The 23,520-nt window shown below is 45.1% G+C and overlaps 1 protein-coding gene across 3 annotated transcripts in view; it reads right to left on the bottom strand.

The window, feature by feature from the left end:
* Nucleotides 1-829: 829 nt before the first annotated feature.
* The window catches only part of LOC141133527 (protein mono-ADP-ribosyltransferase TIPARP-like), a 105,382-nt gene continuing 82,691 nt past the window's right edge, over nt 830-23,520 (bottom strand). For all 3 annotated transcript variants that reach the window (XM_073622957.1, XM_073622958.1, XM_073622959.1), the window contains 2 exons: nt 20,907-21,161; nt 830-3,868 (listed from right to left, as the gene is read on the bottom strand). In XM_073622957.1, coding sequence (XP_073479058.1) covers nt 3,424-3,868; nt 20,907-21,161 — 700 coding nt within the window. In that variant the 3' untranslated portion in view covers nt 830-3,423. The remainder of the gene's footprint in view (nt 3,869-20,906; nt 21,162-23,520) is intronic.

The raw sequence follows: 23,520 nt of genomic DNA on the forward strand, positions 1-23,520 counted from the left end.
GGGAGGAACGGGGTTGACCTCTCATATGGCCACCAACGTTGAACAATCCAAGAAGAAGTTGGTTTTAGAAGTTTAGCAAGCTCTATAATGCCAAAATGAAATGGTCAAGTTGTAAACCCTCTACTTACTTCACAAAAGAAATAAAAAAAGTAGATCTACCAAGAACTAATAGAAAAAAGCCACTACCCACCAGAATTTAGCCCTTATGCCGCGTACACACGATCAGGATTTTGGTCGGAAAAAGATATGATGGCTTCTCCGACGGGATTCCGCTCAAGGTTACCTTGCATACACATGGTCACACAAAAGTTCTCTGAACTTTTGACCGTCAAGAACGCCGTGACGTACAACACCACGACGAGCCGAGAAAATGAAGTTCAATGCTTCCGAGCATGCGTCGAATTGTTTCCGACCATGCGTAGGAATTTTGCGTGTCGGAATTGCTACAGACGATCGCATTTTCGGATAGGAACTTTTTCCAACCGAAAAAAAAAAGAGAACCTGCTCTCAATCTGTTGCTGGCTGGAATTCGGCCAGCAAAAGTCCGATGGAGCATACACACGGTCGCATTTTCCGACCAAAAGCTCTCATCGGTCTTTTGCTGGCCGAATTTCCGATCGCGTGTACGCGGCATAAAGCAGAACTTCAGGCAGATAACCAGTTTCCTTTGGCACCTAACCCATCGAACAACAAATAGAAAATGGTTAGCTGCTACTGGAGATGAAGAGGTGACATAGGATGCTGCAAGGCATCGCCATGAAACAGCAGTGGCACCTCAGCAGTAGTGATGAGTGAATTTTGATGCTTCAGATTAAGCACCAAAATTCCCTTTGAACTTTTCAACTCTTTTTAACTGTTTTTATTTTCTGAAACTCCATTTAATTATCTTTCTTTAGGTTTTCCAATAACTCAAACAGGGGAAGGAGCTTTGTTCGGTAATATTCAGCTATTTAACTTTCATAAAAGACCTGTGTGAAACTCCTAAACTAAGGGTGGCCGAAAGTGCAGAGATGTTGGTGGAACTCAGTCCCTAACACAACAATACAGCAAGAGGAAAAATGTGCCCTTGGGACTTTTCAGAGTTGCACCAAGAAAAAAAAGTTAATACCTTTACATAAAATTCTACATCTTTTATTCAACATTTAAGTTAACAAATTAACCAGGACATACACTATATTGTCAAAAGTATTGGGATGCCTGCCTTTACACGCACATGAACTTGCTTTGTGCACTGGTCGCAGTCATGTTGGAACAGGAAGGGGCCATCCCCAAACTATTCCCACAAAGTTGGGAGCATGAAATTGTCCAAAACGTCTTGGTATGCTGATGCCTTAAGGCCCCTTTCATACTCTGCGTTTTGATGGACTCCGCTTGCTCAGCAGGGGGATCGATCCGTTGATCACTGCTGAGCCAGCGGATGACAGGTCCGTCTCTGCTCACTGTGCAGAGACGGACCTGGCAGGACTCCGCTCTCCTCTATGGGGGATCTGATGAAAACGGATAGCTTGTCCGTTTTCATGCCATCTATCAGACGGATGGAAAATAGGGTTTCCAGCCATCTGCATTTAGCGGATCGGATTTCAGCAGACATGTCACCACTGACATCCGTCGCTCCATAGAGGTGAATGGAGCGTCCGTTCAGGTCCGCCAGAAAAACTTACAGGTGGACCTGAACGGTCCATATGTGTAAATGGGGCCTTAGAGTTCCCTTCACTGGAACTAAGGGGTCAAGCCTAACCCCTGAAAAACAACCCCACACCATAATCCCCCTCCACCAAATGATTTAGACCACTGCACAAAGCAAGGTCCATAAACACTTGGATGAGAAAGTTTGGGGTGGAGGAACTTGACTCCCGATCTTAACCTGATAGAACACCTTTGGGAAACTGCAAAAAACTCACAAATGCGCTTCTGTAAGAATGGTCAAACATTACCATAGACACACTCCTAAACCTTATGGACAGCCTTCCCAGAAGAGTTGAAGCTGTTTTAGCTGCAAAGGTTGGGCCAACTCAATATTGAACCCTATAGACTAAGACTAGGATGCCATTCAAGTTCATGTGTGTGTATAGGCAAGTGTCACAATACTTTTGACAATATAGTGTTTGTAATGATATGATTTTTTTTTTATAACGTACATATAAACATGGATGTATATTTTCAAATATAAGCAGCATTTCAGAGATAAGCAGGTAGGTACATGTTGGACTATATTTTAACGCATTTCGTAAAGCAATGTTCACTTCTTCAGGATATAGTCAAATCCAGTATATACACCAACATAGGAATCAGGGGGGTAACAAGATCCATAGGATTGTTCCCAGATAGGGCAGAGGCATAGAGGGGCACCCAAGGACACGCTCAGTTTGGGAGCTAAAGATAGGGTGGGCCAGCCAGTCTGTGCACACAGGGGGGACCCAAGAAGACAGGACTGAAGTAGGTAAAGGGCTGTGTAAGAACCTGTAGTACAAGCAACAGTTGAGAAGTGGCATCAGAATAGTGTGTCTGCAGCCCAAAGGAAAGTTTTTAATATCATGACATATGTTATTGTCCACCGTGTCAATTTTTAACTTGAATATCGAAGATTTAGAATTTTATGAAAAGTATTAACTTTTGTTTTTTTTCTAGGCGCAACTCAAAAAGTCCCATGGGCACATTTTTTCCTCTTGCTATTTTGAAGTCGAAACTCTTCTCTAAAATAAACTGAGCTGAGAAAAAAAAAAAATTATTGGGGGATATCTCCCTGACTGCCTATTCAGTTCAATGAGCATCAAGGCTGTACCTTCTCTAACAACCAGTTTGTCTCAGACAAAACCTCAAACTTTACACATATACATAGCTCTTTCATAAAGGTTGATGAGCTGAGTCCCATAAACCAGTGGTTCTCAGCCTCTGTTCTAAAGTACCCCCAACGGGCCATGTTTTCAGGTTCTCCTTTACTTTGCACAGCTGCTTTAAATCAATATCAATGACGTATTGATAAGAGCTATTTTATCTAAGGGAAGTTCCCAAAGCATGGCCCGTTGGGGGGTACTTGAGGACTGAGCTTGAGAACCACTGCCGTAAACCAGTGTGCAAATGGAAAGAAGATAAGTAATTACATTGAGGCCTTTATCATTCTAAAAACACATTTTGCACTTTCAGATATAAGACAATTAAATATTAGTACCCCTGGTCATTGTCAAAAATAATGAGTTACGTATAGTGCTGGTGATTTTCAAAATTTCCTCTAACAACTATTTTCAGACAATACTTTAGGTTTTACTCATACTACAGCTCATCCATGAAAGGTAAGAACCAGTCTGTCCTGGATAAGACCTCAAACTGTACATATTTCCACAGCTCTTCCATAAAAGTTGATGAGCCAAGTCCCGTAAATCACTGTGAGTGTACAGAAAATAAGTATTCATGTTAAGGTCTTCTTTAATCCAGAAGGACTACATCATGCAACTTCTGGTATTTAATGATAAAATATGGGTAGAACTGGTCATTGTCGAAAATAATGAATATTGTTGGGTCTTTAGTTTTGTTCACGCAAGAGTCATAGAGAAGGCTTGAAGCACACTCTTTATTTAACGGTGGTGGTCGGGTGTATAAGTTATTACCCAATGTTGTACGTCCCACCAATACCTTGGCAAGAAACATAAAGTGGTGACCTTCGGGGGAGGCGGGAGCATAACCGTGAGAGTAACTGGCATCCTTGGCAAAGTAGCTCCCTTTACCGTACAAATCCTTGACTGACACACGTGGATCGAAGTTCTGATTAAAAATGGCCTCTATGTGGTTTGATTGTGTGCCGTGGAACAGGTAGCGCTCCAAGCAACCATCCTTGGTTTCTCTAAGCATGCTTTGCATGAATTTTTTCTTCCTGTAAAATTTAAAAAGATAAATATATGACTGTTTGCATTAATGAATTTTACGAACAATGTATTCTCTAATGAAACTGCCCAAAAACTACATTTCAGTTTTTGGTAGATGCTGTGGAGTTAATTACTGCAAACATTTCTATGTTAGTGTTGTTTCTGGTGGTAAGGTTTTAAATTGCTTTCTTTGTCCTCCTGCCAATAGAGAAGCACTTACACGTTCGCTCACTTCATTAGCCGAGTTATGCCGTGTACACACGTCCGGACTTTTCAACCATACTGGTCCGATGGAACGAATCCGTCGGACAATTCGATCGTGTGGGGGCTTCATCAGACCTTTTCTGTCGAAAAATCTTTCGGACTTTAGAAATAGAACATGTTTCAAATCTTTCCGAAGCACTCGAGTCCGATCGAAAAATCTGTTTGTCTGTATGCTAGTCCAACGGACAAAAAAGGACGCAAGGGCAGCTATTGGCTACTGGCTATGAACTTCCTTATTCTAGTCTGGTCGTACGTCATCACGTTCGAAACGATCAGACTTTGGTGTGATCGTGTGTAGGCAAGTCCGTTTCGTTGGAACTCTGTCGAAAAGTCCTTCGGAGTTCAGTCCGACGAAAAGTCCGGTCATGTGTACACGGCATAACTGTGTTTTATGTATTTTCTCCACTGCAGTGTATGGAATAAATAGCACCTTTTTCTTTTTATCATTTTGGACTCACTGTCTCACCTGAAAGGTCTTGATTGAAGACTCCCTAACCTGATTAACCACTTGCCGACCAGCCGCCATATAATGTTCGTTATACAGCAGCAGGTCGGCTCTCCTGCGCAAATCGTCGTAGCTGTACAGCGGCTCGCGCAGGCACAGTTGCGGGCGGGCATGTGCGATGGTGGCGGCGCGGGCTGACTCGATGTCCGCCGGTGACCCACGGTCGCCTATTACAGAGGCAGAACGGGGAACTGCCTTTGTAAACAAGACGATTCCCCGTTCTGACAAAAGACATGTCAGAGATCTACTGTTCTCAGTGATCGGGAACAGTGATCTCTGTCATATCTCTGGCAACCCATCCCCCCTACAGTTATAACACACCTAGGGAACACATTTAACCCCTAGATCACTCCCTAGTGTCCCTGCCAGTGACATTTATACAGTAATCAGTGGCTATTTATAGCACTGATTGCTGTATAAATATCAGTGGTCCCAAAAAAGTGTCAAAAGTGTCCGATCTGTCTGCCGCAATGTCGCAGTCCCGCTAAAAATCGCAGATTGCCGCCATTACTAGTAAAAAAAAATATGATAAAAATGCAATAAATCTATCCCCTATTTTTGTAGATGCTATAACTTTTGCGCAAACCAATCAATATACACCTATTGCATTTTTTTTTTACAATAAATATGTAGAAGAATTCATATCGGCATAAACTGATGAATAAATTCGTTTTTTTATTTTTTTTTTTTATAGATGTGTATTATAGCAAAAAGTAAAAAAAAAAATATTTGTTTGTATATAGCGCAAAAAATAAAAACCACAGAGGTGATCAAACACCACCAAAAGAAAGCTCTATATGTGGGAAATAAAAGACGTCAATTTTATTTGGGTACAGCGTTGCACGAATGCGCAATTGTCAGTTAAAACGACGCAGTGCCGTATCGCAAAAAATGGCCTGGTCATTGAGGGGCAAATCCTTCCGGGGCTGAAGTGGTTAAACAATACCAATTACTGATACCTACCGACACTTTTTTGTTTACACTTCAGCTGTCAGCGATGGTACAAAGCATTGAAAACTTATTTACAAATGAAATAAATTATTTTTTTTGTTAATTTTGCGCCTTTTTCAATGTAAAACTTGTAAATATATAGTAAAGGTGTAAAAATATCAACAAAGCAAACAAAAAATAAATTATTAATCATTATTAATAGTTTATGAAATAGAAGTGAACAAAAAAATAAATCAGCAGGAAAATAATAATTACATGGAGAAGGAGAATAAGGAGTTAATAAGGTTAATTCAGGAAGCTTAAGTGTTAATAAGGGGTTAAACAAAGGAACAATTTAATTTAAAAAAATGAAGAAAAAAAAATTTTTTTTTACTTGACAGGTTGCTTTAACTGCTTGCCGACCACCCCATGCATATGTACTGCGGGGCGGCGGCTCCTACAGGCAAAATCACGTACCTATACATTATCTCCACTTCCGGGTTTGCGGCACCCACACGTGCCAGCGGCGATCCCGCTGTGATTGGACCGGGGACCCGCCGATCATTCCCGACAGAGGCAGAATGATCAGCGATCCTGTGTTTCTGCTAAGCAGGAACATGGATCTCTGTCTTTCCACAGTTAAAGGACCTCCCCCAAACAGTTAGAAAGCACTCCCCGGGGACACATTTAACCTTTTGATCGCCCGTGATGTTAACCCCTTCCCAGCCAGTGTCATTAGTACAGTGACAGTGTGTATTTTTTGCACTGATCACTGTAATGGTGTCACTGGTCCCCAAAAAGTGTCACTTGGTGTCTGATTTATTTGCTGCAAGGTCGCCGCCCCGCTATAAGTCGCTGATCACTGCCATTACTAGTAAATATATATAATAATTCCATAAAACTATCCCATAGTTTGTAGATGCTATAACTTTTGCACATATTAATCAATATATGCTTATTAGGATTTTTTTTTTTTTTTTTTTACCAAAAACATGTAGCAGAATACATATTGGCCTAAACTGATGAAGAAATGTGATTTTTTACATTTTTTTTTACTGGGTGTGTTTTATAGCAGAAAATAATTGTTTTTTTTTTTTCAAAATTGTCGGTCTTTTTTTGCTTATAGCGCAAAAAAATAAAAGCCGCTGAAGTGGTTAAAACTGGCTTCATCTGCACAGGAAAATAATGTTTCTTTTTAACTCTGTTTCAGCAGCTGAGCAATGTATTTGATAAACATGGCCTGGGCCTATTTTTCAGACTCTGTGTTTACAAGTTAAAATCATTTTTGCTAGAAAATTACTTAGAACCCCCAAACATTATATATATATTTTTTTTTTCTAACACCCTAGAGAAAAACATGGCGGTCGTTGCAATACTTCAATACTTTATGTCACACCACATTTATGCAGCGGTTGACTTAAAAAATAAGACAACAGTAAAGTTAGCCCAGTTTTTTTCATATTGTGAAAGATAATGTTATGCCGAGTAAATTACCCAACATGTCACGCTTCAAAATTGCGCCCACTCGTGGAATGAAGACACATTTTACCCTTAAAAATCTCCATAGGCGACGTTTAAAAATTTCTACAGGTTACATGTTTAGAGTTACAGAGGAGGTCTAGTACCAGAACTATTGCTCCTGCTCTAACGATCGCAGCGATACCTCACATGTGTGGTTTGATCACCGTTTTCATATGCGGGCGCGACTTACGTACACATTCGCTTTTGTGCGCGAGCTCGGCGGGACAGAATGCTTTAAATTTTTTTATTTCTTTTTTCTTATTTATTTTACTTTTCATTTTTTATTTTTACACTGTCCTTTTAAAAATGGGATTTTTATAACAGCTTACCTGTAAAATCCTTTTCTTGGAGTACATCACGGGACACAGAGCCACAGTAATAACTGTATGGGTTATATGGCACCTTCCGGTGATGGACACTGGCACACCCTAAACAGGAAGTTCAATTCCCCATAAAACCCCTCCCCTTACCGGGAGTACCTCAGCTTTGTAGCAAAGCAATACACAAGTAACCAGAAAGAGGGGAGGGACCTCTGTGTCCCGTGACGTACTCCAAGAAAAGGATTTTACAGGTAAGCTGTTATAAAAATCCTATTTTCTTTATCGTACATCACGGGACACAGAGCCACAGTAATAACTGTATGGGATGTCCCAGAGCAATGCCATCTGAGGGGAGGGGGCACAAACAAAAGTAGGGTGCAATTAGACCCGAGGACCTATACTGCTGCCTGCAGCACACTGCGCCCAAAGGCGATATCCTCATGCCTTCTTACATCCACCTGATAGAAACTGGTGAATGTATTGCCTGAAGACCAAGTTGCGGCCTTGCAGATTTGAGCCATGAAGGCTTGGTGATGCACTGTCCACGAAGCACTAAAAGCCCTGGTGGAGTGCACTTTGATTTGAAAAGGTGGAACCTTCCTCTTCAAGCCATAAGCTTGAATAATTACTTGCCGAATCCATTTGGCAATAGTGGATTTCGATGCTGCCTGTCCTTTACTAGGACCTTCAGGCAACACGAACAAAAATGGAAAATTTATATCAAATACTTACCGTAATTTTCCTTTCCTGATGGACTCCATGGCAGCCTACGTATGGGTTAATCCCGCCTCTCATACCTCATAGGACCCCACTCCCATAAATCTTTGCTTCTAGCCATAGACCGTGTTCCGTAACATAGCCTACTCCAGCAAATGGGAGGGAACTCCTGCTGCCATGGAGTCCATCAGGAAAGGAAAATTACGGTAAGTATTTGATATAAATTTTCCATTTTCCTGACAGACTCCATGGCAGCCTACGTATGGGAAATGACTAGCCATACACTCCCAGGTGGGAAATTGCTGGTTCAAAGAAAAAAGGTTTATTTGGCACCGTCAACAGACAAGACATGCAAACCAAAATTAACCGAAGACAAAGAAGCCGGTTCTACACAATAGTGTGTCATAAAAGTGTTGATCGACGACCAAGAGGCTGCCTTGCAGATTATTTCCGGGGATACATGACGGGAAGCTGCCCATGACGTAGAAACGCTCCTAGTAGAATGAGCGGTCACCGCTTCTGGAGGAGCCAGACCCTTGGCTGCATAAGCCCCTTGTATAGCCTGAACGATCCAAGCTGCAATGACTCTGGAGGAAGCACGCAAACCCTTGTTCTTTCCTTGAAAATAAACAAACAAATGATCGGATCTTCGGAAAGAGGCAGTGACTTCAAGGTATTGCCTTAAAACTTCTCCCACATCCAAAGGGTGAATGCTAGAGTCCTCAGTTGTCCGGAAAATTGGAAGAACAATCTCCTGATTCTCATGAAAAACCGATGTTACCTTAGGATTTGATCTGAGCATAGGAATCAGGACCACCCGGTCAGGGAAGAAGGTAAGGAATGGTTCTTTACATCCTAGAGAACTGAGCCAGACCCTTTTGGCTGATGTTATAGCCACTAGGAATACAGCTTTAAGAGAGAGATCTGTAATAGCTGCTTGATCCACACGTATTTCCTTTTCCGAAAAGAAATTTAGGACAAGGGGAAGATCCCACTTGGAAAACCTCGGCTTTCTTTGAGGCCTGAGTCTTATCGCTCCTCTGAAGAATTGCCTTGTAAGGGGATGTCTGGCCCAGGATATACCTGTGAAGGCAGAGATTGCGGAAACCTGAACCCGTAGAGAACTTACTGATAAGGATAGATCCAGGCCTGTCTGTAAGAAACCAAGAATATCCTGAATCCTTGGGTCAGTACAGGAACCATCAGTGGTGGAAACGTAATCCGCAAATTTCGACCAAATTCTTTGGTAAACTCTATTGGTACCTGGTCTTCTGGCATTCAGTAGAGTCGAAATAGCCGCACTTGGACATCCTAGGGCTTCCAACCTTCCCCTCTCAAGAACCAAGCCGTCAGATGGAGCTGGGACGGACATGGGTGAAGAGATGTTCCTTGTAATAGGAGATCTGATCTGGCTGGGAGAGGAATTGGATTCCGGTAGCTGAGTTGTAGTAAGAGGGGGAACCACGGTCTGTTGGGCCAATATGGAACAACTGTCACTATTTCGACCTCCTCCCACCTGAGCCTCGATAGGAAGCGAAGAATGACCGGAACTGGTGGAAAGGCATAAGCCCTGTGGAATCTCCACTGGTCCGTCAGAGCATCCACTCCGAAAGCCTGGGGACAACGACATCTCGTGTAGTACTTCTCCATTTTGTGGTTGCAAGGAGACGCAAACAAGTCCACTTCTGGTGACACTCCCAGAGACAGGATCCAATTGAAAACTTCCGTGTGGAGAGACCACTCGTTGTTGTCCAGGACAAACCTCGAGAGGAAGTCCGCCTGGACATTTTGAACTCCTGGAAGATAGACAGCTGTCAGATTTGATAGGTTCGTCTGAGCCAAAGACATGATAGGACTCACTTCCTTCAGTAGGGAGAGACTGCGTGTACCCCCTTGTCTCTTGATATAAGACACCGCTGTCGTGTTGTCTAGCCTCAGGAGGACTGAGGCCCCTAATGTTAAGTGGAGAAAGGCTCGTAGCGCACAGAGGGCAGCTCGGAGTTCCAGGACATTTGAAACTACGCCCCGGGATGGGAAATCCCACTGACCCTGGGCTATCTCCGTCAGACAGAGAGCACCCCAGCCTCTGCTGCTGGCATCCGTTGTCACCGTGATCCAGGAAATGGGTGCTATGGAATGGCAATTGAGGAGATTCCTCCGCTGCAGCCACCAGGGGAGACTCTCCCGCATGGACGGGGTTATCCGAACCAGATGGTCTCGAGAACCCGGATCCCACTGTTGTAGAAAACCCTTCTGAAAAGGGCGCATCCTCCATTGAGCCCATTTCACCATGGGGGCTGTTGCTACCATGGTGCCGATTATCCTGAGACACTGAGAAGCTCTGAGCAGGGGAGATGACATTGCCAGGTGAATTCTGTCCCGAATCAAAGGGATTTTCTCCAGAGGCAGAGAGATGGTACTCTTCAACGTGTTGAACTGGGCTCCAAGGAATATCAGAGACTGTGTAGGATCTAGATGACTTTTTTCCCTGTTCAACAGCCAACCGAACTCTGTCAGAGTAGAAATGACCTGATCTCGGTGTGACACTAGTTGATCCCTGTCCTGCGAAAGCAAGAGTAGGTCGTCCAGGTAGTGGTGTAAACGGATACCCTTGACTCTGATCAATGCCACGACAGCCAGTAAGAGCTTCGAAAACACTCGAGGCGATGTTGTAAGCCCGAATGGGAGACATGTAAATTGGAGGTGTCTCTGACCCACTGCAAAACGTAGGTACTTCTGGAAGTCTCTCGTAATCGGTACGTGAAAGTAGGCATCTTTCAGGTCTATGGAGACTAGCCAATCGCCTGGCTGTATTATCTGACGAATTGTTAGCAGTGTCTCCATCTTGAATTTTTCCTTCTTGATGAAGGAGTTCAGGTATGTCAGGTCGATGACTGGCCTCCAGGAACCACTCTTTTTGAGGACCATGAAAAGGGGGGAATACACCCCTTGAAATTTCTCTTCCGAGGGCACCGGGACGGCAGCCCCTTGAGCTATCAGAGAGTCCGTGTACGACAGAAGAATTTGTTTCTTTTCTTCCTGGTGAGGAAGGACTGTGGGAACAAACCGGTGTAAAGGTGGATTGCAGAACACCCACGAATGGCCTGATGAGACTTTTTTGACCGTCCAGTAGTCCCTGATCGAGGCTGCCCAGACGTGCTGAAAAAGGAGTAACCGAGCCCCAACTTGCTCCGCCTGGACAGGCTTCATATCAAAAGGACTTAGAAGCCTCCCGTCCACCAGAAGAGGATGTCTTTGAGGACTTCTGGCCAGAGGGTTGATTTCTCTTCCAGTTTCTCCTGAAATCACGGCCCGGTCTATAGCGGCGGGCATCTCTAGCGCGTTCTTGGTCTTGCCTGGGTTGGGGTCTCCTCTGACCCAAAAGGCGACGATCCTGGGGTAAGAACCCTGACTTACCCCCTGTAGCACGGGTAATGGCGGAATCAAGTTTGTTCCCAAAGAGGGAGGAACCCTCAAAGGGAATTCTACACCAAGCCTGTTTAGAGGCAGGATCCGCAACCCACGGGCGCAGCCACAAAGCGCGCTTGGCTGTGACTGAGGAAAGCATGACCCGTGCCACTAGGCGGATAATATCCAGGGATGCTTCCCCTAAGAAGACTGACGCCAGTTTTAGTTCATGGATTGGTGAACTCTTGACCAAATCTTCGGACACACTCGCTAATGCTGCATCCACATCATCCGACCAGGACTCCATAGCTTTCGACAGAGCTGCGAGAGCCAAGGCTGGTTTACAAGCCATACCTGCCGTAATATAGATACGTTTAAGATCAGTGTCGATCTTCCTTTCCAGACCATCCTTAAATGAAACGGTATCCTCTAGAGGGAGGGTGACATGCCTCACCAACCTCATCAAAGCAGCATCAATGAGCGGAGCTGACTCCAGATGCTTTACCTCTTCACTCTTAAACGGATACATCTTGGCCACTTTGGAGATTAGTGAGTTCTTCCTCTCAACTTTACTCCACTCATCTGAAATGATTTCGCCAAGCTCTCCCAAGAAGGGAAAATTCGGTTGATCCTTTTTGAGATGTTTAAAGTATTTCCTCTGTTTAGAGGGTGCTTCAACTGGCTCTTCCCATCTCAATGCGTCTTTAACCGCCTTGACCAACCGTGGCACCAGGGAGAAATCAAAACCCGCACCAGGATCATTCAGATCAGTCTCGCCTTCCGAGGATCCGCTTAAGGAGGGACTGCGTCTAGAGGGACCAGGAGCCCCAAGGTCGACTCCGCCAGGAGCTAGCACTGGAGCAGAAGAAGGAGAGATAGCTGAACGATTGGGATCCGTTCTGATCAGGGATTCCTGAACCACTCTTCGGACCATAGCTTCCACCTGCTGGTCTCCAGCTCCTCTTTCTTTTGCGGCTCGGGCATAACATAGCTCACAGAGGGATTTACCTTCTGGGACCTGAGCTTTACATCCCCAGCAAGCCCTTTTATCAGAGCGGCCAGAATGGCGGTGGGAGTGACGCCCAGATGTAGACTTGGGCTCTTCACTATGGCGCCTAGAAGCTGATCTAGAACGCCTTGAACTTGATGACTGTTTTTGATGATGCGATCTGGAACGATCGGTATCTTCACGTGCTGAGGGTCTATGATCAGACCTAGGAGGGCTGTGGAAAATAAAAGGAAATAAACAGGATCCAGAAAGAAACAAACCCAAAACAATCAAGCAGAAGGAATAAACAATTCCTACCTGCAGCGCAAGGGTTGGCCACTGGGGGGCGGTGACACGTCCATAGCAGAAAACCAGGTATCTTAAATGAACAATTCCTTGTCAAACACAGGGATCAGAGAGAGAGAGAGAGAGGCTTGGACAGCCAGCAGCGAAGTTTCCTACCTTGCCAGGGAATAAGCACTGCACCGGGAAGCCGCCGTTTTCACCCGCAGACAACCCAAGTAATAGCTGTATTCTGACAGCTATTTAAACTTGGCGCCGCCGATGACGTCACCGCGCCCCCCAGCGTCGACAAGCGTGGCTCGCGCGCATGCGCGACCGCCGCCATTTTCCCGGAACTGCGCATGCGCAAACCAAGCCTCACTTTCAGACGAGGCTCGCAATGTGCAGGGACCCGAAAGACGCGGCGGAGTGGGACGCAGATGCGTTCCAGCCGCCATAGAGGCCAGAAAGAGAGATACAGGAACGAACAATACACACAAAAACAGCTGCCATATATGGAATGAAACAATGAAATATACGATACCACCGCACGATCCTGGTCCAGTCTGATTTGGGGACGATCATCCACTGCGCGGCCGGGCTTCAATAAGGGGGGGCCTCCTGCTAATAGCAAGGACGTTTGGCCCAGTTGCCGCTTGCCTGCCAATGGCAAGGCTAGTAAGCTCTTCATGGCATCGCAAAGCTGCCCGTATCCACCCTAATAGCTGGGACTGCTGGACTCCAGAACCGCCATCAGAACCACCGTGCAACCAGAACCGGACCACAGAAAACTTCATAAGGTAAGATACACCTTGGTCCTAGGAGGAGGACAAAAAAGGAACACGGTCTATGGCTAGAAGCAAAGATTTATGGGAGTGGGGTCCTATGAGGTATGAGAGGCGGGATTAACCCATACGTAGGCTGCCATGGAGTCTGTCAGGAAACATCTGTTTTCTGAATCTGAGCAGTCACCTTCAATCAGATTTTGACTGCTCTCACTACATCCAAAGAATGTAGTGACTTTTCTTCCTTAGAACAGGGTTCTGGAAAAAATGAAGGTAAAACAATATCCTGGTTTAGGTGAAAACCTGAAATTACCTTTGGCAGAAAGCTAGAATGAGGACGCAATACTACTCTATCCTTGTGAACGATTAAATATGTCTCTTTACAAGAAAGAGCCACCAACCCTGATACCCTTCTTGCAGAAGAAATGGCTACCAGAAAAACTAGCTTCCTTGTCAAACGGACCAAAGGAATATGTCGTATCGCTCAAAAGGCTGTTTCTGTAATGCCGACAGAACTAAATTCAAGTCCCAAGGGTTCAGGGGTGCTCTAACCGGTGAATTAAGCCGCATTACCCCCTATATAAAGCTTAGGACCAAAGAATGCGAAGAAAGTGGACGTTGAAACAATACTGATAAGGCCGAGACCTGGCCCTTGATAGTACTCAAGGCCAGTTTCATCTCTAGCCCCATATGCAGAAAGGCAAGAATTCTACCTATGACAAACTTCCTAGGATGCCAACCCCTGGATTCACACCAGGAAACATATGCCTTTCAGACTTTATATTAAATGACTCTGGAAGCTGGCTTCCTTGCATTAATCAAGGTAGGTATCACTGAGCCTGAAAGCCCACGATTCTTCAGAATGTGGTTTTCAATAGCCAAACCGTTAAATTTAGCGTTTATAAAGTAGGATGGAACACTGGTCCCTGCGATAGCAGGTCAGGACGTGGTCGTAGGGGCCATGGGGCCCCTACCACCATCTTTACTATTTCTGCATACCAAGATCTTCTGGGCCGCGCTGGGGCCACAAGAACTACCGACTTCCTTTCCTGCTTGATCCTGCAAAGAAGGTAGCAGCAGAATAGGAGGGAATGCATAAATCAGTGAGAACTGATCCCACAGGGTCACCAACGCATCTGTTCCGCATGCGAGTGCATCCCTTGTTCTTGACACAAAGTTTTTGACTTTGTTGTTGAACCTTGACGCAAATCTTTGGCATATAGCCAGGAAGGTGTCGGGGTGAAGGGACCATTCCCCTGGGAACAACTGCTGGCGACTTAAGTAGTCTGCCTGCCAGTTCTCTACCCCTGGAATGAAGATTGCCGATATGCACGGCACATGTTTTTCTGCCCAGGTTAGAATATGGTTTACTTCTCCCTGGGCTGCCTGACTTCTGGTGCCCCCTTGGTGATTGATATAAGCCACTGCTGTGGCATTGTTGGATTGAATCCTGATAGGAGAATTCTGCAACCTAAATGTCCAGGCCCTTAGCGCTAGACGCGCTGCCTGAATCTCTAGAATGTTGATGGGCAAGGTCCTTTCGGTTCTGGACCATTTCCCCTGGACAGACGCTTCTTCCAGGACTGCTCCCCAACCTGAAAGGCTGGCATCTGTTGTTACCACCTTCCAGGTAACCGCTAAGAAGGATTTCCCCTTCTGCAGATTCTTGGATATCCTCCACCAACTGAGGCTCTGGTGCACTTTTGGCGACAAACGCATTGGAAAATCTAGTGCTTGAAACTTCTTGTTCCAGGCCAAAAAGATACTGATTTGCAGCAGTCTCGAATGAAATTGAGCATAGGGAACTGCTTCGAATGAAGCCACCATCTTCTCCAACAACCTCATACAAAGGTGAATGGAAGGACCCTTCCTTGCCCTGACCACCTGAACCAGCTCTTTTATGGCCCTGATCTTTGCCTGGGGCAAAAACACCTTCTTCTGGGCTGTATCTATAACCAGGCCCAAGTATTCTAATCGTCTTACTGGCTTTAAAGATTTCTTTTGGTTGAGGACCCAACCTAGGTATTCCAGGTAGTTGACTTTGGTCCAAGCGGGCTACTGACCGGTCTATTAAGAGCAGGTCGTCCAGGTATGCTATTATTGTTATACCTTGAGCCCTTAATCTGGCCAGAGGAAGGGCCAGAAGTTTTGTAAACACCCAAGGTGCAGTAGCTAGACCGAAAGGCAAGGCTACAAACTGAAAATTAAGTTTTTCTACTTCGAAACGCAGATACTTGTGGTGAGCGGGGAAAATAGGGACATGCAGGTATGCATCCTTGATGTCGATTTATGCCAGAAGTTATCCTCCTTGTAGGATGGAGACTACTGATCGGATTGATTCCATGCGAAAAGAGCGAATTTTCAGGAACTGGTTTAGGTCTTTGAGATCTAGAATGGGTCTGACATCTCCATTTGGTTTTGGTATCATGAAAAGGTTTGAATACAACCCTAACCCCTGCTCTTCCATGGGGACCACCATGATCACTTTTTGCGACAAAAGTTGGTCTAACGCTAGAAAGAGAGACTTCTTTTTCTCTGGATCTTTGGGGACATTTGACCTGAGGAAACGAGGAGACAGGAATTCTTGGAACTCTAGTTTGTAACCTAGAGCTATTGTGGAAACCACCCATCTGTCTCGAAATTCTTCCTGCCCGACCTTTGAGAACTGCAGAAGTCTTCCCCCCACTCGAGCGAGCGGGGGCGCCCCTTTATACAGAGGCTTTAGCTTTCTGTCTTGTGGGTTACCTCCCCCAGGACTTCTTTTGTCCCTGGGGTTGACCCTGAGGTTTACCTCTTGAACCTGACGGTGGAGGCCTTCGCGACTGCCTGGAGGCTGATGCCCCTGGCACTGGAGAGACAGCCCGTTTGAATGAGGGATGTTTACTCTTTTTCTTAACTGGCAAAAGTGTACTTTTCCCACTTGATATTTTTTGGATATATTTGTCCAAATCCTCCCCAAACAGCTTTTCACCGCGGAAAGGAAAACCAGCCAGGAGCTTTTTGCATGGCGCTTCGGCTGACCAACTTTTCAACCATAAGATTCTACTTATTCGTACCAACACAAGGGTAAGGCGAGAGGTTTGAAGAATAGAATCTCTGATTGCGTCAATTGCAAAACACAAAGCCGCTGGCAGCTTGGCTAACTCCTGGGCCTGCTGTTTAGGGAACACCTTGAGCACCTGTTTCAAATGGTCTCTCAAGGACTGACATACCCCAATTGCCACCACTGCAGGTTGAGCCACTGAACCTGCCAAGGAGAAAATGTTTTTTTAACAGGAAGGCTACATAACTTTACGGAGATAACACCATCGACAAGAGTCACCAATGAGAAGATATTGCTCTTGTCCATGGTGTCATCTCTGAAAACATTCTGTAGCCCTGTGTGGATATCGACAGCACATTGCATCTGCTTGGAATTCATTATTTACCTGCAATAAAAAAAAAAAAGAAGAGGAGTTTCTTTAGAAAAAGAGTTACTCTACCAATACTGTATGTAAAATTGGAATGACCTATATTAGTTAAAGTGATTGTAAAGGTTCGTTTTTTTTGTTTTGTTTTGTTTTTTAACCACTTCAATACCGGCACTTTCACCCCCTTCCTGCCCAGGCCATTTTTCAGCTTTCAGCGCTCTCACACTTTGAATGACAATTGCGCGGTTATGCAACACTGTACCCAGATGAAATTGTTATCATTTTTTCCCCACAAATAGAGCTTTCTTTTGGTGGTATTTGATCACCTCTTCGGTTTTTATTTTTTGTGCTATAAACAAAATAGTGACAAGTTTGAAAAAAACACAATATTTTTTAACTTTTTTGCCATAATAAATATCCAATTTTTTTTTTTTTAAACAAATTTTTTCCTCAGTTTAGGCCGATATGTATTCTTCTACATATTTTTGGTAAAAAAAAAAATCGCAATAAGCGTATATTGATTGGTTTGCGCAAAAGTTATAACGTCTAGAAAATAGGGGATAGATTTATAGCATTTTTTAATTATTTTTTTTATTAGTAATGGCGGCGATCTGCGATTTTTATCGTGACTGCGATATTGCGGTGGACATATCGGACACTTTTGATACATTTTTGGGACCATTCACATTTATACAGCGATCCGTGTTATAAAAATGCATTGATTACTGTATAAATGTGACTGGCAGGGAAGGGATTAACACTAAGGGGCAGGGAAGGGGTTAACACTAGGGGGTGATCGAGGGGTTAAATATGTTTCCTAGGGAGTGATTCTAACTGTAGGGGGAGGGGATTCACAAGGGAAGGAGACCGATGGTGTCTTCCTCTGTACTGGGAACACACATCGGTCTCCTCTCACCTGACAGGACGTGGATCTGTGTGTTTACACACACAGATCCACGGTCCTGCTGTGTTACCGGGCAATCGCGGGTGCCCAGCGGACATCGCAGCTGTCAGGCACGCGCATCGGGTCCCGAGTGACATGGCGGGCGCGCGAGATTGCCACCGGGGCGCGCGTGCCCCCTGGTGGGCCAGGAAGGCGAGGGTGGCATATGCCGCCCTCCTGCAACGAGAGCCGCGCCGCCTGGCTGTCATATGACAGCTGGCGGTCGGCAAGCAGTAAAATAACAAACATGTTATACTTACCTGCTCTGTGCAAGGGTTTTGCACAGAGTGTCCCTGATCCTCCACTTCTGGGGTGCCCCAGTGGCGCTCCTGGCCCCTGTTCTTCATCGGTTGCCCCCACAGAGAGCCGCATACCATGAGGGCACCCATGCGGCCGCGTTTCCAAGTCCTGATGCTGCGTCCATTGACACAGACAGCAGGACTCGGCCCCGCCCTCCGCTCCCATGTCACTGGATTTGATTGACAGCAGCGGGAGCCAATGGCTCTCACTCCTAGCAATCTATCCAATGAGGACCAGAGACAGCGGCTGGAGCTGCTGGGCTGATGCTCGTCGCTGGAATGATTGGGTTCAAGTAATAAAAAGGGGGGATCTGGGGGGCTGCAGCACAGGAGGTTTTTCACCTTAATGCATAGAATGCATTAAGGTGAAAAACTGTGAGACTTTACAACTCCTTTAACAAAAAAGTTATACTCACTTTTGCATTGCTTTTGGTACACCCCTCATTTAAAAACATCAGTTAAAAAACATTGGAACCTTCAAAAACTCCCATCATGCTTGAGGTGATTATACTCAAACATTAACCCCTTCCTGCTGATGTAACACATACAGGCTTTCTTCCATGGGGCTGCATATATGTGTATCTCCCTTGCCGCAGAGTGCGCTCCCAGCACAGAGATTGGGGTCTCACTAAGAGCCCCGAGGCCCATACTAACGATTGGGACCCAGAACTCCCGATTCCAGGTCCCCTGATCTTTGTGATAGCCTCTGATTGGCTACCACAGTGATCAGTCACTGTGAATCCCGCCCCTGTGTTTCTCTCTTTGTGAATGGAGAGGGAAAATGCTATGTATCTTTCTCTTTTCTTGCAGAGAGGAAAAAAAAAGTGTGTGTAAAAAATAAAATAAAATAAATAATAAATAATGAAGAAAAATATACCTATATCAAGGTTTGATCTAGGTCAGTGCCAGGGTTAGTATTTGGGTCAAAGGTCAGGGTCAGAATATTTTGGGATTTTTTTTTAATAATTAGCATCAGTGTCAGTTAGTGACGGTGTATTTTAGTTACGTCAAAAAGAAAAGAAAAATGCGCACTATTGGTGCTAGGGTACAAGTAAAAACAACAAATAACATACACATGGTAGGTTATGGTAGTAACAAGAAATATACAGCTAAATTGAAAAAAATATTTTTTTTTACTATTTTGGACTAGTTTTACTTTGCTAATAAAAAAAAATCAGGAGATATTTACTACCAAACGAAATCCCAAATTGTCCTGAAAAAACAAGGTATAATCCACCTGAACACGCAAGGTGTTTGTGATGATATGAGCGGTTTTAACAACACATGTCAGAGTTGAAAAACTGTGCTTAGACATTAAAGTGATACTAAAGCTTCGTTTTTGTTTTTGTTTTTTTTAAAATAACAAACATGTCATACTTACCTCCACTGTGCAGCTCGGTTTGCACAGAGTGGCCCCGAACATCCTCTTCTGGGGTCCCTCGGCGGCTCTCGCGGCTCCTCCCCACATTAGATGACCCCCTAGGAGAAGCTCTCTCCCGAGGGGGTTACCTTGCGGGAGCGCTCTCGAGTCATTCTCTTGGCGTCCATAGAAGCCGAATTTATGACTCGGCCCCGCTCAGGGGCGGACTGACCATTCGGCACTCGGGCACTGCCCGAGGGCATCATGCCACTAAGGGGCCCCATCAGGGTTGCCAGCCTCAATAAAACCAGGGACAGTATGTAAAAATCTGTGTTTTTTTCCAGTGCCTTTTCAGTGTGTGTATGTGTATTCTGTGTGTGTATACTGTGTGTGTATATTGTGTGTGTATATTGTGTGTGTATATTGTGTGTGTGTGTGTGTGTACACTGTGTGGCCCCATAATCTATTGCCTGGGGGCCCCATAATCTCCTATTGCCTGGGGGCCCCATAATCTCCTATTGCCCGGGGGCCCCATGAGTTGTCAGTCCGCCCCTGGCCCCGCTCCCCGGCGCCCGCGTCATTGGATTTGATTGACAGCAGCAGGAGCCAATGGCTGCGCTGCTATCAATCTATCCAATCAAAGCCGGGACTCCGTGGAGAGAAGGATGGTGCGTCCCCACCGAAGAAGATGAAGGGGGTCAAGTAAGTAAAGCGGGGGGCTGGGGGGCCGGGGGGCCGGTGACTGCCAGGTGTTTTTTCCCTTAATGTATAGGATGCATTAAAGTGAAAAAAAACGAACCTTTACAACCCCTGTCTGCTGACGTCACAATGCCGATCCAGGCTCGGGCAAGATTGCGACAATGAAGTCGGGATACGCCCACAAGCTTGGACTGGCACCCGGCTCATCCTCTCAGGGAGCTGCTGAGAGCCTGAGCTGGCCACTCCCACCCCCTCCACAGCCCCGCACTCCAATGAGCGAGGAGGGGGCAGAGCAGAGAGTGGTGACTGACAGTCACCATCTCTCCGCTCGGGGAGCTGTGAGAACTGAGCGATCTGTGGTGTTTGATCGCTCGGTTCTCAGCGTTGGAGGCGCCAGGGGACAGATGCTATCAGACCGATGCCGCATCCGCCTAGGTAAGTATGATTATTAAATAAAAAAAATAAAAAACATACATCACTTTTGAGATTTGTTTTACCCTTAGGCATGAAGGGGTTAAAAAAGAAACTATAATTGTCCTAAAACCCCAATAGTTCCCCTTGTATAGTGACCAAGCATCTTCACAGACTGATAAGAAATGATAAAAACGGACATACTGTGAGTATTTTCTCCACTGGAAGTAGTTCTGTATTCGGAAGACCTCCAGGATGACGAACTTGGATTCTGCCATGGTCTTGTGGAAGTAGGTGTAGATGTATGCGTACTCGCTACCTGTGGGGGTTACAAGGCTCTTTTCGTAGATAACGTTTTCATTGGTAATGATCCAGGTCTTGGGGAAATCATTATCTTTATCAGGATAGCCTGTAAACATTTCCAGCTGATTCCGAGGCCAGAGTGAATGAGATAAGTCTCTATAAAAGAACAATAAAAAAAAACGTGCTGAGACATGGAAATACCCGCTTTCTTCTTCGTTCAGCTGGTCATATTGTAGGAACCAAAAGGCTTCAGAGCTTGATTGGCTCCATCATCCTATTGTCAATTTGAACCAACCTGAATAATCTTTTTATGAGCAATATACAGTGCCTTAAAAAAAAGTATTCATACCCCTTGAAATTTTCCACATTTTGTCATGTTACCACCAAAAACGTAAATGTATTTTATTGGGGTTTTATGTGATAGACCAACACAAAGTGGCACATAATTGTGAAGTGGAAGGAAAATGATAAATGGTTTTCAACATTTTTTACAAATAAATATGTGAAAAGTGTGGTGTGCATTTGTATTCAGCCCCCTTTACTCTGATACCCCTAACTAAAATCTAGTGGAACCAATTGCCTTCAGAAGTCACCTAATCAGTAAATAAAGTCCACCTGAGTATGAAGCCCTCAGAGATTTGTTAGAGAACCTTAGTGAACAAACAGCATCATGAAGGCCATTTCCGTTTTTGGTTGTAACATGACAAAATATGGAAAATTTCAAGGCACTGTATCTAAATAAAATAGGTTTAAAAAAGTCTGTAAAGCCACAACTCTTTTCTTTGTTTTCAATAGAATAGGAAATGGTGATGATCCCCGTCAGGTTTTATTTTTGCTGTGTCCCGTCGATTTCCCTTCTGTACCTGTCCCATAGACACAGCAGGAAGTAAGTGTAGATCTCTTCAAAGTGCGTGGTAAGCCCCCCTCTTAGATGGGTGTCACCAGAACAGGTGTCCCCATTGGAAGAATCTCCCCACCTCCTTTTCTGGTGACAACACAAAAGTTTGGATTTTCAACACTTTCTGCAATGGAGACAATGGTCACCAGTACAATAGAGAGTGCATATCTAAACCCAAGAACAAAAATGTAAGATATTGCAGCTTATTTCCCCCTCGTCCAATCACTGTCCAAATCTTGCCGCCTCAACATCTGCAACATCTCCAAAATACGCCCCTTCCATCCTAACCAATGACACCACAAAGCTCCTAATTTACTCCCTGGTTATCTCTCACCTTGACCACTCTGATGCCGCCTACACACGAGCGGGATTTCCGTCAGAAAAAGTCCAATGGGAGCTTTTCATCGTATATTCCGAACGTGTGTATGCCCCATCTGACTTATTCCGTCAAAAATTCAGACGGACTTAGAGAACATGTTCTATATTTTTCCGACGGAACTAATTACTATCGGAAAAAACGTGCGTCTGTATGCCGTTCCGACGAGATTAGCAGAAGGAGCCCAAAGGGTGGCGCACTGGCTATTAAACTTCCTTTTTCTAGTGCCGTTGTACGTGTTGTACGTCACCACGTTCTTGACAGTCGGACTTTGGTGTGACCGTGTGTATGCAAGACAGCTTGAGCGGAATTCCGGAGGAGAAACCTTCAGAGTTTATTCTGACGGCAAATCCACTCGTGTGTACGCAGCATACACACTCGGCACACGCGGCATTTCTCAAGGGATTACCATTACACAGGCCATCCACCCTTTAGTCCATCATGAATGCTGCTGCCAGGCTCGACCACCTTAACAACCGCTCTGTGTCTGCTACCCCTCTCAGTCAATCCCTCCACTGGCTCCCGGTCACCCAGCAAATTTAATTTAAAATACTAACATACAGGGCTTTTTTTCTCAGAGAATAGGTGCAGGAACTCCGCCCATCTGAGTCACCCCTTGTCTCTGCCCCCTACCCACCTCTGACCACTGTCCCTTGATTCCACCCCCTACCCACCTACCAGTACTGCTCCTTTTAGAGAATCCAGAACCAAGTGTCGTTTTGTGGTGCTAAATCATTTATATGGAACATGTTAATGATAAAAAGAAAATCAGTAAAATAGATCCCCTGCAGTCAGCAACAATAGAATCCCAGCAATAGATCCCCACACAACAATAGACTCCCCCGGCAACAATGGACTCCACCCCAACAACAATAGATTCCCTGCAGAAACAGTGAACTACCCACAACAAAATATCACACCCAGTAACAAAATATCCACCCAAGCAACATTAGACCCCCCCCCAGCAGCAACAACAGAACTCCCAGCAGCCAGCATCAATAGATCCTCCAGCAGCCAATAAAAATAGACCTCTCCCTCAACAGTAGATCCCTTCCAGCAACATAAGACCCGCCCAGCAACAATAGATTCCCCATCAGCAACAATAGACCCTCACATAAAATCAGATCCCCACCAGTGACAATAGATCCCCCAGCAGCCAACATCAATAGACCCTCCAGCACACCCCACACCCCATGCTATTACATATATTCAGTGCTGGAGGTGCCAGAACTGGGTTCTCC

This window comes from Aquarana catesbeiana, linkage group LG03 (assembly GCF_042186555.1).
Source record: "Aquarana catesbeiana isolate 2022-GZ linkage group LG03, ASM4218655v1, whole genome shotgun sequence".
NCBI classification, from domain to species: domain Eukaryota; kingdom Metazoa; phylum Chordata; class Amphibia; order Anura; family Ranidae; genus Aquarana; species Aquarana catesbeiana.